At 41.0% G+C, this 15,971-nt stretch overlaps 1 protein-coding gene across 3 annotated transcripts in view; it reads right to left on the minus strand.

The window, feature by feature from the left end:
- CDKL4 (cyclin dependent kinase like 4) overlaps positions 1 to 15,971 on the minus strand; it is a 47,470-nt gene that overhangs the window by 15,988 nt on the left and 15,511 nt on the right. For all 3 annotated transcript variants that reach the window (XM_039251270.1, XM_039251269.1, XM_039251271.1), the window contains 4 exons: positions 9,707 to 9,779; positions 3,709 to 3,799; positions 2,364 to 2,561; positions 452 to 534 (listed from right to left, as the gene is read on the minus strand). In XM_039251270.1, the coding sequence (XP_039107201.1) occupies positions 452 to 534; positions 2,364 to 2,561; positions 3,709 to 3,799; positions 9,707 to 9,779 (445 nt within the window). The remainder of the gene's footprint in view (positions 1 to 451; positions 535 to 2,363; positions 2,562 to 3,708; positions 3,800 to 9,706; positions 9,780 to 15,971) is intronic.

A 15,971-nucleotide genomic window follows, 5' to 3' on the forward strand; every position in this document is an offset into this window, starting at 1 on the left:
TGAGCCGGCAGTCAGCACAGAGCCTGACGCGGGGCTCGAACCCACGAACCGCGAGATCATGACCTAAGCGAAAGTCGGACGCTTAACCGACTAAGCCACCCAGGCGCCCCTGAATGTTTTCAAAATAAAGGAGATGACAGTAAATACTGTTTAATGGTAGGTAATTATTTCAGGGAAAGGTACCGAGTGTTTTGACTAAAAGGGTCAAGGTATTTACGTAAGGAATTAAATATACTTTCATTTCAAATTTAACTGTAAGTTTAGCTTAGGGCCAGTAGGTTTTTAAAGCATTCTCTTGGTTAATTTACGTAGGTTTATAGAACTTCTTTGATATGTGTGTGTTTGAGAAAGAAAACAGGAGCCAAAAGTATAGATATTAAAAAAATATATATATCCCTTTAAAGAAAGTTGCAACACAAATTACAAGGCATCCAAAACTGAGCAAGTTTACCATGTCTTCTGGTTCAGGAATACTGATGCCATGGAAAAACTGGTTACTTTTGAAGATAGATTGGTGTCTTGGGATTAGTTTTCCTGTAAAATACAAACCATGAAACAAACGCATGATAAATTTTATTAAGGTAAAATTGTCTAAATGGTTAAGTTCTGAGGTCCAGATCAAATGGTTACTACTGAGCCTGATGGCTCCTTTCAGATTTGGGAGACATGAACCGCTGCAAAATCACGCCTTCTCAGGGGAGGTCAGTTCTGAGCACCTCTCTGTGCCCTTCATCTCCCACCAAGAGAGGAAGTAAGAAACCCGGGCTGAGGGCTTTCCACACACGATCTCATAACCATCTCACAGCAGTTGCTATTTTTCATCTCCACTGCACCAGTGAGGAAAACAAGGCTCAGAAGTTTAATAACCTGGGGTGCCTAGGTGGCTGTTGGTTGAGAGTCTGACTCTTGGTTTTGGCTCAGGTCAAGATCTCTCAGTTTGTGGGATCGAGCTTCACATGGGGCTCTTTGCTGACAGCGCGGAGCCTGCTTGGGATTCCCTCTCACCCTCTCTCTCTGCCACTCTCCTGCTTGCGCGCATGCACTCTCTCTCAAAATAAATAAACTTACAAAGAATAAGAAGTTTAATAACCTGTCTAAAGTGACATGGTCAGTAAAAGACAGACCCCTGAGTCAAACCCAGGTCTGTCCAATGACTGCTTAATGTAAATTTCTACAGTCCTTTCAGGAAATCGGTCAGACAATATATCCCTAAGGTGTGGCCTCTGGTGACACTCTACCCCACATTGTTCATGCTGTAGAATTCTCCAGCAGATCATGTTGGAACCAAACAGGGACCTGCATCAGACCACACAGCAGCGGTTCCATCGCTCAGAGCCTATGGAAAGGAACACAGAAACACCCATCCTGTGTGTAGATGTAGTGCTTGCCTTGCGTCCACACGGCTGGTGTGAAAAGCTGCAGCTAACCTTCTGGGTTATGTCCTCTTCCGACTGCCACGGATGCTGACACGTGGTGGAAGCCTGTGAATGAGGCCCCTTGAGTCGCATTCTTATTCTGCACTTAACTGTTGTTAAGTGGAAGCTCCCGGGGCCTCAGTTTCCGCATTTGTAACACAGGCACAATTAAAAATGTATAATGTCCTAAACGGGTTTTTCTTAAGACTGGTAAAGATGACGTGTTTGAAAGTAATTCGTAAATTCTTTTTTTTAATGTTTATTTATTTATTTTGAGAGGGAAAGAGCTGGGGAGGGGCAGAGAGAGAGAAAAGGAGAGAGGGATTCCCAAGCAGGCTCTGTGCTGTCAGCGCAGAGACCGATGAGAGCGCAATGAGGGGTCTCGATCTCGTGAACAGTGAGATTGTGACCTGGGTTGAAACCAAGAGTTAGATGCTTACCTGACTGAGCCACCCAGGCGCAATCCGTAAATTCTTCAGTGCTATACAAAGGAGCAGAGTTAAGGAGTTGCAATGGAGATGGTAGAGTCTATAAAACCTAAAATAGTTACCACTGGGCCCTTTACAGAAAAGTCTGCTGACCCCTGCTCTGCAGTGAAGGGCGAAGACTCCTCTCGTACAGCAGGCAGACATTACATTTGATCAAATCTGTCTTAGAGTAAGCTCTATGCAGATGACTCATATCCTTGTCCCTATCTTAGCCTGATGTGGAAAGTAAGCGTGTGGTTTATTCCACAGCTAATTGACTTGACTTGGAAAGGAATCTGAACACTCCTCGGTGTGAGGAGTTATGGCTCCACATTGAGAAAACGGTTGGGCTTTGGCTACGATCCAGAACAAGCATCCTGAGCAGCACTCTGGAGAAGCAAGAAAGCTCTTGTTCCTTACAGTAATGGACTATTGCTATAACAACTTAGCAACTCCGTAAGCCATAAAATGTCACTCATACCCAGTGTTCTGATGATCAGATACAGCTGGTCCACATCGGATTTTCCAGGCCACAGTGGCTGGCCGGTCAGAAGCTCTGCAAAAACGCAACCAGTAGCCCATATGTCTACTGAGGAACCATACTGCGTGTCTCCCACCAGAAGTTCAGGAGCTCGGTACCATCTTGTAGCGACGTAATCAGTGTAGGCATCTCCTGGAACTGCAAACACGTCAGTCAGATCCGGTGGGTCACGTTCTTGTAACACATGAACTACTCCCAAGAGTAGATCAGATGGTCAGGCAAGCTTCAGTAACTCGGAGGCCACAGTACTCCTAACTGTTGATGCGTGAGGCACTAAACAGTTCCACTGTGCACTGTGTACACAGACAGTAAATTCAACTCCCAGGGGGTCCATCAGCTGGTTAGCATCTACATAATCCCACCCAGAAAGGCAGGTGGGAATGAGGATTTCTGTAGTGCAACTTCAGGTTGAAACTAACTTCCAAGTGCATTGTGAAGCCACCTGTGTCTGGTCCTATCAGGATACTGACTATGAACACACCTGCCTTGCAGTGAGTCGTTGCAAACACAGGTCTTGCCTGCCGTACGGTTCTAGATTCAGGGAGAAATAATGATCTGTCCCCCCTTCCCTTTGGTTACCTCCACCCCCATGAGTGGGATGACTTCCTTTTTCTTAGCACTGTCTCTGAATCCTCTCCTTAATTTTCCATTTACTCTTCTAGTCTTACCAACTACACAGGTCATTCCTGACCCCTCTAGCACACGGGGAATCTCCCTCAGGGAACCATCTGGACCCTCAGTTTGGTATTTCTTGGTGAATCATTTGGTATTATTCTTTTGTTCCTTTTACTTCAGATTATAAGTGCCTGAAGAACAGAAATGCATCTTATAATTCTTTTCCTCTCCTCTACAAGGCAAAGCACATACATGTGACATCCAGCAAATTCTAGAGGAGTGGAGCACAGGTGAAGTGCAAACCCATGTCTTGGTTAGAAGATAAAAGTGAACTCTTCCTCTTTGCATAATAATAACATCACATTTAGCATACATTCAGTATCTAAAGTAAGACCTTAATATCGTTTCATAATCGTCTGAATTAGACGAGTCCATAAAAAATTGCTACTTACGGGGCACCTGGGTGGCTCAGTTGTTTAAGCTTCTGACTCTTGATGTGGGCTCAGGTCATCATCTCACGGTTTGTGAGTTTGAGCCCCACCTAGGGCTCTGTGCTGACAGTAAAGATCCTACTTGGGATCCTCTCTCTCTCCCTCCCCCCCCTCACCTTCTTCTCTTTCCCTCCCCTGTCTCTCAAAATAAATAAACTTTAAAAAAAATTGCTACTTACTGAGAATTCGTGCAAACCCAAAGTCACAGATCTTGATTATTCCTTGCTTAGTTATTAGAATATTTTCAGGTTTTACATCTCTGTGAATACACTGTAAGATAACACTGGATCATTTCTCTGAGCCATCAAAATGACAAAGCATAATAAACATGAACTATTAGTTTAAATGATAAACACAGCCTATGCAATTAAAACAAATATGCTTTTCCTTTATTTTTCTAAAAAAACTTTAATTGGTTAATTTTCACTTGAAAATCCTATCACACCAAAAGAAAGAAGTCAAAGTGCTGCTATATAAGTGAAGAAGTTGAAATTATATTTGTTAGATATGAAAACTGGTGTATTTTTTTAAGAAGGTGATGTCACACAAGTATTTCTTCTACTTTTCACTGTGCTCTACTTAAACTATAAGAGCTAAAGTCCTAGATGAGATAGACTCAAAGTAGCTCTGATAACTGCTGCGATCCAAGAATCACAATCTAGGCTGAATAAGTATTGCAGATTTGAGGCACTGCGAAAAGATTTGAATGATAACCAAAAAAAATCGCTTAAAAATTGGCTTGTAATTAGAGTGACCATGTTATTGATTGCCCGAATCAGGATGTGTGAAAGGGGCCCTGTTAGTAGTTATGCCAGGACAGCAGGAACAAGCCACAACTATCCTGGGAAAGCTGAGCTGTGCGGTCACCTACTTCTGGAGGGGCACGGAAGCCTTCGGCATCAGGGCCCGAGGGCCACTTACTCATCCTGGGCGGTGAGCTAAGCTGGAAGGATCAGCAGCTCTCCTGAGAGATGCCCACACAGCGCAGTCCGGGCCCCCGCCGGGAGAGCAGGACACCACCGTGAGGCATTCTCACCTCCGAGAGGCTCCCACTCTTTCTCTAGGGGCAGACACCTTACAGTTGGCTGTCTCTCTGTGATGGCCCTCAGTGGGGCAGGTGCTCCTGGCTGGACGTATGAGGGCTAAGCTGGGTAAGGGTGAAGGCGGGCTGAGTGAGCCTCACTCATCGCTATTCCAGAACTGGCTGTTCATGTTATGGAGCGCCCCCACCCCACCCCCAACACAACCTGGGCTCTATTCTTCAGAGCTTTATCTTTCCGTGCCTCCCTCCCAAACAAGCAACCAGATGGAAATGATGTTCGTCTTCTTCTACAGCTCTGCCCACATACAGAGCTCTGTCCTTTACAGAGCCCTTGCACTTGAATGCACGATTTCATTCCTGCAACAATCTTGTGACTGCAGGTGGCCACCGACAGGGTCTCTGGATTAAGTGTCACAATCATCCTGTCCTTCTGCCTCACTTCTCTGCTGGGCTGTCACTCCCTTTATACAGTCCTGCCAAAATGACGATTCTGCAATAATTTTTCTTTGCTTCGATGGTAGCTATCTGGGAAGAGAAAAAGCTGAGTCCTAAATTCATTTTAGGCCACAAAAATGGCAGTGGTAGTAGAAGCTGGTTCCTATCTAGTCTCAATTATTATCAATTGTCTCATCATTTGTATGACTAACAGAAGGAATTTCTAGGTCTCTTTAAAGTCCTAAGGCCTTAGATATTAATTTAAAGAAATATATTGCTATAATATAAATCAATATAGTTTTGACGTCTGACCTCTTAAGCAACCCATTTATGAAACTCGAATTAACCCTGAGTCACGCTCACACTAGTTGGTGAGTTATTAGGAATAGGTTATGTCCCTCAAAAGACTTTGTATCAAATTCTAAAATTTCTGGACTCTGTGTGGCATTACCGAGCAAATGGGCTCACACTGACACTTGACTTTTGGCCTATCTAAATATGATTTTTGGATCTAATGCAAATCCATGTGAAATGTTTAGCCATTTATTTTCCAAACAAAAAATACAAAGGCAAAAACAAAGTACCGATGTGTCCCAAAGAAGAAAAATTATTGGCGTAGGTGCAGGCAAGAGAGACCACCAATAGAGAGGAATAGGATGCCGAAGAATGAAAAAGAGTGAACGTCCGTGGAACAGTAAAGAGTCCAGCACAGAGAATGGGAGACGCTTAGGCAGACACCTTCCTTGCTGCAAAGTCACACTCAGCACAGACTCTGCAGGCCTCTTGCTAGCACTTTACTTTCCACCAAAGAGCAAGAAACCTGCCCATCAGTGTGACAGAAGCAGTCCCTTTTAGTAACTTGGGTTGCATGCATGGCTTTTAGAAAATGTTGCTCAAGTTGGGTCACTGTGGCTAATGTATCATCTCCTTTTTCCTGGCTCACAAGCCAACAAGAAGAGGTATCCATCACCCTCGATGTTAAGAATCATCTCCAGAAACTTCCACAAATTACTTCTTATATAACCTGATTGAACAATGGTTTTCTTTTTTGGTTGTTGTTGAAAGATTTTGTTTTTTAAGTAATCACTACACCCAATGTGGGACTCGGACTCCTGACCCTCATGAGATCAAGAGTCACATGCTCCACTGACTGAGCCAGCCAGATGCCCCTAAATAGTACTTTTTGGGGCACTGGCGTGGCTCAGTCTGTGGAGCGTCCAACTCTTGACTTGGGCTCAGGTCCCGATCTCAGGGTTGAGCCCCCACTTCGGGCTCTGTGATGAGTGTGAAGCCTGCTTAGGATTCTCTCTCTCTCTCTCTCTCTCTCTCAAAAAGAGTTTACTATTATCTGAGAAGGGTGTTCTCTTTGAGCTTTAGAGACGGATACTGATACAACAGTGAGGAAAGGACCTCCTTCTTGACAACGAGAACGTTAATATTAACAAAATGATGATGGTGGCAGCAGCCTGAAACACCCGTATCTTTGGAAGTCACTATAGTTTTCTCATTCTGAGATGCAGTTCTTTTTGTCCGTTATATCAAGTGTATAAAAATCCATGCATTCATAATGATGCTAAAATGGGTCACTTAGATAACTTATTCTAGCAATATTAAAGGCTAAGAAAGAAGAAAATGAGTAGGTATTTTCTTAAGTCCAGTGCTTCTCAAAATTTAATGTGTACACGAATCTCCTGGAGACCTTGTTAAAATGCAGATTCTGAGTCAGTAGATCTAGGGTGGGCCTGCGATTCTGTATTGCTAATGCGCTCCTAAGATGATCTCTCTGAACCACACTTTGAGTAACAAAGCCTTAATCCCTTACTACTTTAACCTTCCTTTTCTTGGTTAGGATCACCACTCTGGAGATAATAAGGTGGTCATGGTCTCCACAGGTTGAAAGCTGTGAATTTTCAGCAACACCACTGGGTCAGATTGTCTTTTTTATTCTTTGAGAATAGCATGAGGGTTCCTTTAAAAATAAGGAGAGGATAAAGGTTTCATATGGAGCATTGTAACAGCCTCTATATGACCTAACTTTTTCCTTTGCATGCATTTCAGCAAGAGATAAAATAAAAAGATACACAAAGGCTTACCAGTGCATAAGAAAATGAGATAAACGGAGTTCAGAAGTAATTCCTGTGTTGGAGGAGGGAAGTTTGTCTGAAAAGTTATCCAATTTTAATACAGGTCATAGATTTGGGCGCCTGGGTAGCTCAGTCAGTTAAGCATCTGACTCTTGATTTCAGCTCAGGTTATAATCTCACAGTTCGTGGGTTCAAGCTGTGCGTCAGGCTCTGGGCTGACAGTGTGGAGCCTGTTTGGGATTCTCTCTCTCCCTCTCTCTGTCCCTCCCCATTTGCGCATTCTCTTTTTTTCTCTCTCTCTCTCAAGATAAATAAATAAACATTAAAAAATAAAGGTCATAGATTATCAGTTGGAGGTTTTAAAGCTTAAAATACAGAACATGTTGTTCCAAATGACGGCGGTTGAATTGAGTTATAATAAGTTTAGGTCTGTGAAATAGTAAGTCCACAATCATGTCGGTAAGTTGACTGACTGACTGACTGACTACCTGATTCATTCATTCATTCATTCATCCAGTTATTCAATAAATATTTATTGAGTGAGAACCTTTTATATAAAAAGACCCAGGCTAGGTATTAAAGAGCTACAAAGATAAAATCAGCCCAGATACTGCATTCTGCAGTACTAGGCCTATAACCTAGTACACAGGAAAGTGCCTGATAATATAATGGTGAAGGACAAACACTTATGGTAAATAGAATTTTTAAAAAATCATTTTAACTACCCATAAGCCTCCTACAGGAACCTTAGGTAAACTGTAATACCTCTGATAGCATGATGGAAAGCAATAGAGATGTGGTTTTGATTCAGCATCACCTTTAGTAAGTATTTGAAAGCACAATTTGCATCATGAAGAACAGGCGTATGTATCTTGTGAATACTCTCTCTCTATAATTTCTTAATAGAAAATATAAGCTTCCTAATGAACTCTTCATTGACTTTCTTACAACTAAAGGAAGCTTTCCCTAAGTAGTGAAATTTATTTCCATGATTTTGCATTGTTTTCCAGCAATCCTAGACAATGATAGACATTCTGCTGCCATTAAATTGACCAGATGGCAGTCTATATCTTCGCGCAGGCACTGCCTCTGTCTAGGCACCAACTCAAAAGGTCTAGAGTTATTTTTTAAAAATGATCATTATAGCAAAAGCCCCCAGAAGCCAACTTAAAGAAGCTTCAATTAAATTGGCCCAAGATGGGACAATTTGAACATCAGAGAGAATGATGATAGCAAAGGATTGAAACACATCAAATATATAAAATCCATAAATTTGTAATGATGCCTACATTCCCCTCAAACCCTTCATTGTTCACTCTAGGAGGTTGTTAACAGACTAACTTATTGACAAGTAAAGGAAATAATAACATCTTTATCTGACTGTATTTTACAGTAGCCAGAGTCTATGAGGGTAGGTTGTCTCCATGGAATTTGAATGAACAAATGCAGAAGAAATAATAGAATCCAAAAATCACCATCTTTTAACTCTAATGAAATACTGGATATAGGCAATAATCATCAATGGATGCTAAGACCATCAAGTAAAGTTTGACCAGGAAATTAATGATGGAGGGGATCCTGAACACACTAATCTCATTTAAGAAGATCAAAAGTGGGGCAAGCTGACATATGCCTCGTGACGTTGAGGCAAGAAGATATGTACAGCACTACATGTGAAATATTCTTGTCTAAAACCCTAAACCAGAATGATCAAACCTCCGGACACAAATCCCAATTAACCGCAAATACAAGTGAGAGCGAACATGTTAAATGACACACAGAAAGCAATCAGCTGAAATGGTTTCTAGAACAGGAGTGTTCAGAGAGTGTTTCTTGGACCAGCAGCTTCAGTTCTAACTGGGCAAGTGTTAGGAAGGCAAATTCTCAGGGTCCTACCCTGGACCTATGGAATCAGAAACTTGGGGTGAGTCCAGAAAACGGTCTTCAGACCTCCAGGGGGGTTGGTACATGCTCAAGTTTGAAAACTGTGGGTGTAAAAAACTAATGATGAAAACATGTTAGGAAAATGATAGAGGAAAGGGGACTGATAGAGAAAAAAAGACTCAAGAAACATAAAGGCAAAATCAAACCAAGTGCCATGGAGGTGTGTGTGTTACATATCCCGCAAACGTTTTTCACCCAATTTAAAGATGATCACAGGAATCATCCATAGGATAGCAAAAGGAACATCAAGATTATACAAACTTTTACTTCATAAAGAATTAATATTTTGGTTCTTACAGAAATTGAGAAAAAAAGCCATGACTTGATTCTCACATATTCTTTAGCTTTCTTCCTTTCCCTCCATCTTTAACTCTTTAAATAGATCCTTGAAGTGTTAAGAATAAATTAACAGGGGCACCTGGGTGGCTCAGTTGGTTAAGCGTCTGACTTCGGCTCAGGTCATGAGCTCATGGTTCGTGGGTTCAAGCCCTGCGTCGACCTCTGTGCTGACAGCTAGCTCAGAGCCTGGAGCCTGCTTCAGATTCTGTATCTCCCTCTCTCTCTGACCCTCCCCTGCTCCTGCTGTCTCTCTCTCTCAGAAATAAATAAATCATTAAAAATTTTTTTTAAAAAAAGAAGAAATTAACAAATATAGGAGAAAATGTTACTTACGTTATGTTTGTGACAGAAATTAAGAGCTTGAAGTGTTTGCCATAATATACTTTTGATCATTCCATCAGCAACTCTGGAAGAGGGGAAAGAAAATTAAAAAGGAGTTGAAAATTTCAAAGATGAAGTGTCAGGGCCAAGAGCTGGGAACAGAAATGGAAGCGTGCAGTTTGTCATGGCCAACAAACAGGGTGCAAAGAGTGTTGGAAATATATTTCCTTAATGCATTAATGAAAACCCCTTTACTGTATCTTCATTATAGATATATAATTCTCTTTTGTAATTTAAAAGCTTTAGATCTGCAAAAATGATACATGCTTATCACAAAAATCCAAACACTACAGACAAGCAAAGGAATAGAAAGTGTTGACCCAAAACTTGCTACCCCAAACTAATTGCTGGAGTGCACAGGCATCTGTATTTCTTCAGGCATCTCTGTTTCTCTCTCTGTCTCTCTTTGCATTTACTTTATATTTTTTTATTTTTATTTTTCATTTTTTATTTTTATTTTTGAGACAGAGAGAGCAGGGGAGGGGCAGAGAGAGAGGGAGACAGAGGATCCGAAGCAGGCTCTGTGCTAACAGCAGAGAGCCCAATGTGGGGCTTGAACCCACGAACCATGAGATCATGACCTGAGCTGAAGTCGGACGCTTAAACAACTGAGCCACCCAGGTGCCCCTGCATTTACTTTTTAATTTTAATTTTAAATATATGTGTTCATATGGCTCAAAATTTGAAGAGTATAAAAGTACCATGACAAAATCTCTCTCATACCTGGCTAGTCGTACCTTTCATCTTCTGCAATTCCCCCCACCTCTTTCAGAAACATTTTATCCACAGTGGTACAAATACTAATATGTTTACTCCTATTCATGGTCTCATTATACAGAGGCATCATAGTTTAGTTATTTAGTTTCCACTGGTGAGCAATTAGGTTGACCCAATTTTATTCCTAGAAACATTTCAATGAACATCTGTAATCATCTTTTTAAGGGAAGTTCTAGAAGTGGGATTTCTAGGACTAATGGTGGGCACAAGCTACATTCTGATCCTGCAGGTATAAACTGCAGGAGGAAGGGCATACTGGAGGACTGGCTTCCGCAGGTTTGCTGGTACACACACTCAAACACGTGCTACAGTTGTTTTGTAAGTTTCGTGCACCTGATCAGCAGGCAGGTCCCCAGCCAGGGGAAGCCAGGGAGGACACAGTTCCCATGAGGATGGAAGGCTGGATGCTTCTTGTCCCTGCAGAAGCCTGGAAACACTGGAAGGTATTTTTCCATCGCGGAATTGGGGATCTGGGCAACTCACACTCAATCTGGGACAAGTCTACTCGTGTAACCATCTCTATGAATGATAGCAATTACATTCCCCTTAACTTTCTGCTGACATTTTGCCATTGCTCACATCACTGTCCCCATGAAGATGCTTTCAGTTACACACTTCCAAGCTACCTTCTCTAAGGAAGAAGTGTAGGGCTAACTAGTTTCTCAGTTAATTAACGGAGAAAGAGTTATCTATGCCTCAAGAATTGAAAGGTGACTCTCGGAAGTATTCCTATAACTAAAAGCACCCCAATTCCCACCAAACACCCCGTGTCATGCAGAGTAGCCCCCAGACTGTAGGAGGAGGCTGGTTTTGCCTTGCCAGGAACGCTCTCGTGCTCTCACTTGAGGCAGGTGCATGGCTTGGGGATGGCAGTTCTTCTCAAGGCTCCTCTCCCCATCACCACCTCTCAGGGTCTCCAAACCTCAACTAAAGTCAGATTTCAGCATGTCCCAGGGGGCCTATTACAAAGTCCAACAGAGGAAAATGTCTGCACAGCAAAAAAGAACTATAAGATGTTGCTAATTTACAGTGGGGAATGTATGTGAAAATGGATTTCATTGACGTAGGGCCAGAGAGGAAGAATCGTAATTTTAGACTGGGTTGATTATAACACTATGGGCAAACTTACTAGAGATTCTAGTTTCAACAGACTACCCAGAGCAGCAAGGAGTGAGTCTAGTTGATTACTAAATTGGTTGATGGAAACCTGGACTAAATGGATGCCTACGGCAATTGAAGTTGACTGCCAGAAATTCATTAGTAAAATGAGGAGGAGGCGATCTAAAGATCTGAGGAGACAGGAGGGTTGGAGAGGATTCTGCATATGCAACATGCTCATCTACCTCCCAACGTGTCTCCTCAAAGTATATAATGGTAGCACCAATCTATGCTCTTCCCCAAACACGCAGTACAGCTTTCAGTTTTTTATTTTGGTAAAGAAGAGGACTACCAGTTCCTTCTACTAGGCTCTTCCTCCCACAAGAGTTTTCATTCCTTGGATCAGAGCCAACTGGCTCTTTTTCCATTCGTTACTACATCTATTTCAACCATCCAGTTAGGAAATGGGGAAATAATCCCAAGGATGGATCTGTGGACCTACTAGGATGATTGTGGGATGGATTTGAGTCAAGATTTCATTTACTACCAGACCTAATGCTTCATGCTCCCCATTCCCCCACAACTGATGACCCACAGTGGCTTTCACGGCTACTGGGGACTGGTTTTACCTCAGAGTGTTTTCAGTAATTCCTGAAAGATAGGGTATTTCTCTTTTCCCAGTGCACCGCTGTCCTGTAAATGGCTGCAGACTACGTTGGGGCAGGCTAAGAGGAAGAGTTAAGTACATATGTGTGATGTCATTGTAGGGCTATGCCTAAAGAATGGCCGTCTTCCCTTTACTCACAGGCCCTGGGTCTGTGAACTGGCTATTGTGGTGACTCAAGTCAAGCCTCTAGTCCCCCGTTTTTATAGAACAAACAGAACTTTAGTGATCTGCCCATCTATTTTTGTTTGGGAGAACCTATGATCAATTAAAGAATTTTGATCATCACTATGGCTCTGTTGCCTATTTCAGCAATTCCGGAAATGAAGCTTGACTGCTTGGTTTCTGTCATCCAGGGATCCCATCATCCCCACTAAAATCAGGAAGCCATTTCAAAGAAAGGATCTCCCCACTTCACAATCTGGGACATGACACTGGTGTAACCCTCACTAATGTATTTCTCAGTACTCATGATTCACTGCTATCTTCCCACCAGACCACACCCAGTCTCGTGCGAATTTTTCTATGGACAGTTAACTGAGAAAGAGAAAGAAATTCAAACTTTTATATGTCACTTATATCTCAATAAAGCTAAAATTGAAAAAAAAAAAAAAAAGAAATTGAGGCCAGATTTACGGATGTACATAATATGCTACTGTCAGCCAGAAGTGGGGTGGACAGCCATAGTTTTATAAACCCATTAGTAGTTTAATAACATATAATCATTTATAATTTTTCGTTTGTATTTCTGATTCCTCATTAGATTTCAAGCTTCTTGAAGGCAGGGTTACTCCATTATACATAACACAATGGGAAAGAAAATCCTTCCTCTGGCAGGAAGGCAATGTCTATCACATCACCAATGAACTTACCCATTGTACATACTGTAGAACACGGAATGGGACTAGATTGTTTTAAGTTTAATCAGATGATGCCAATTTCAGTTGCTGTATATACGTGTGGTTTCTCTCTCTCTCTTTTTCTCTCTCTCTCTCCCTTCCTTCTTCCCTTCCCTTCCCTTCTCTTTTTTTACATGTGGTTTCTTTACTTCGGCAAATCCAACACTGTCACAGTACTCTGTACGCAGGTATTGATCTAACAAATGCTTTTTTCACTACCCACAAAGTAGAGGACACCAGAGGCTCCATGTGGCGGAGGAAGCAGTACACTTTCACCATGCTAGTGTTAAATCAGCTCTTCGTAATGATGTAATTTAGTCCTCGGGTCTCTGGGTGATCATCTCGCCCTCCCACAGCCCATCCCACACATCCACTACGTGGACTCTTTCATGGCTGCACACCCGTTACTTCTCCAAACTGTGGATTTACCCTAACAAACAACGAACAGCTCAAAGAGGGTTGGTATGTACGTGGCCTGGGTGTTTACCTCTGTTTGCTAGTCACTGGTTTTACACTCTCTTGGCTGTTATTTAAGTAGGTTTTAGGAAGGGGGTGGGGTAGGATTTCCCATTGTAAAGATTATAATACAGATAGGGAAAGTGGAAAAGGCTAGAATATTCTAGGTTAAAGGAAAAGCATCAGCTAAGCCCTCCCAACAGGAAAGCTTCTGGAGCATAGAGGGAAGAGAAAGATGTTTAGTTCAATGAAACAGGTACACATACTGTATGTATTGTATGTGTTATTTTCAGGGCCTTGAACAATATGTGAAGCTTATATTTCTAAGTTTTATGAAAACGTAATTTATAATTTAACTTATAGGATGACTGAACAATCTGTTCCCTAGGCCAATACAAAACCCTATTTAGCTCATAATAAAGTCACACTATGAATTAATTCCTCACTTAAACTGTTTTTTAAAAATAAATTTTATTTTCAAAGGAAAATATGTGCAATTACTGGGATATTGGGACAATTCAAAATAAATGTTCAATTATGCTGAAAATTATACTTTCTAATCTCATTTTTTTCACATACCATTTCATGAGCATTTCAACAGGATGTGAACAATCCTGCAGCTTCCCGGTTAATGGGCTGGATGCGTAGTGTTCCATTGTATGGATATAAGCGCATTTAACCAAAGCGTTACTATTGGAAACTTAGGTCAGTCCCAGCTTGTTGTTGCTGTAGTAAGTAATGATGTGTTGAACATTCTTATGTGTAACCTTTCTGCACCTATCGGATTATTGCCTCACTATAAATTTCTCTAAATGGAATTTCTTGGTCAAAGGATGAAAACCACTTAGGGCTGCCTGAATGGCTCAGTCGGTTAAGCGTCTGACTTGGGCTCAGGTCATTTTCTCAGAGTTTATGAGTTCGAGCCCCGCCTCAGGCTCTGTGCTGACAGCGCAGAGTCTGGAGCCTGCTTGGAATTCTGAGTCCCAATCTCTCTGCTCTTCCCCTACTCACACTCTGTCTCTCTCTCAAAAAAATGCAGTTTTAAAAAATTTTAAAAAAGGATGAAAACCATTTAAAGAATTTTCATGTACACTTCCAAATTTCCCTTCTAATTATAGACTCTCTCCAGCTGTGAATGACAATACCTGCCCCCCTGACTTTAACAACTAGGTAGAGTGGGTTTTCAAAATTCTTTACCAGTTTGATACGTGGGAAATTGTACCTTATTTTAAACTTTTGAATTGTGCTGATGAATAGGGAGGATAAACACGTTCTTGGAGGTGTATTTGTCACTTCCCCCCTTTTTCAATGATTTGCTTTTCCATGTAAGAATGGATGTTAAGTTCCCTAAAGTTAGGCAACTTTTTTTTTTTAATGTGTTCTGTTTGCTGCTATATCCTCAGCACTTAGCTGGAACAACAGGATTTTACTCAAGTTTCTTTGAATGAATATACTTTCTAATGGGGCGCTAATCTTATAAAACATGTGATTTGCACAATCTGCAATTGAAATGATATTAATTCTTCATCCGGCAAATAATCACCTAATTTGCCACTTCTTTTTTAGTTTTGTTTATGGTACGTTTTGTCAAAAGGAATCTCTAAAACCAATATGATTTAATATTTGGCAGATAAAGTCCCCTTTTCTCTTTTTAAAAAAGTCTTCATTTAGATAACTTGATTTTCAAGTTAAAAAAAATCCTATTGGCATTCTCATTAGGTTTTGTGCAATAAATAAATAAATTAGGGAAATATCTTTATAATAAGAAATATTTCTATCCAGAAACACGTGTTCATTGAAATAAAGTTTATGTACCTCACTTAAATTTTGTAGTTGTCTTTACTATGTAGAGTCTGAACACTTCTTTTTATCTTTATTTCTAAACTTTTTTGTTGTTATTTGAAGGAGATCCTTCTCCACTAGATTTTCTAAAGTGCCGATTGATACAAAAGCGGTTAATTTTTATGTGTGGAGTCTGGAGTAGTAGTCATTATACTGAATTCCACTGGTTATAATAACCCTTTAGGCAATTATACGATCATCCAAGTAAAGACAGTTTTGTCTTGTTTCCAAAGTTATATATTCTATTTGTTTTTCTTATTACATTACATTGGCTAGAGCTCTCAGAAAAATGTTACGTTATAGTAGTGACAACCGACTTCCTTGTTTCTCATTTCAATGGTGGCTCCTTTAGTGCTGAGCATAAAACCAACTGTTGATTTTGAAGAGGGGTGAGTGTGTATATATTGAATTTATCAACTGCCTTTTCAAATTTTATCAACCACATCTATTTTTTCTCCTTTAGCCATTTAGTGAATTATAT

This window comes from Hyaena hyaena, unplaced genomic scaffold, assembly GCF_003009895.1.
Source record: "Hyaena hyaena isolate Hyena2069 unplaced genomic scaffold, ASM300989v1 scaffold_388, whole genome shotgun sequence".
Lineage (NCBI taxonomy): Eukaryota > Metazoa > Chordata > Mammalia > Carnivora > Hyaenidae > Hyaena > Hyaena hyaena.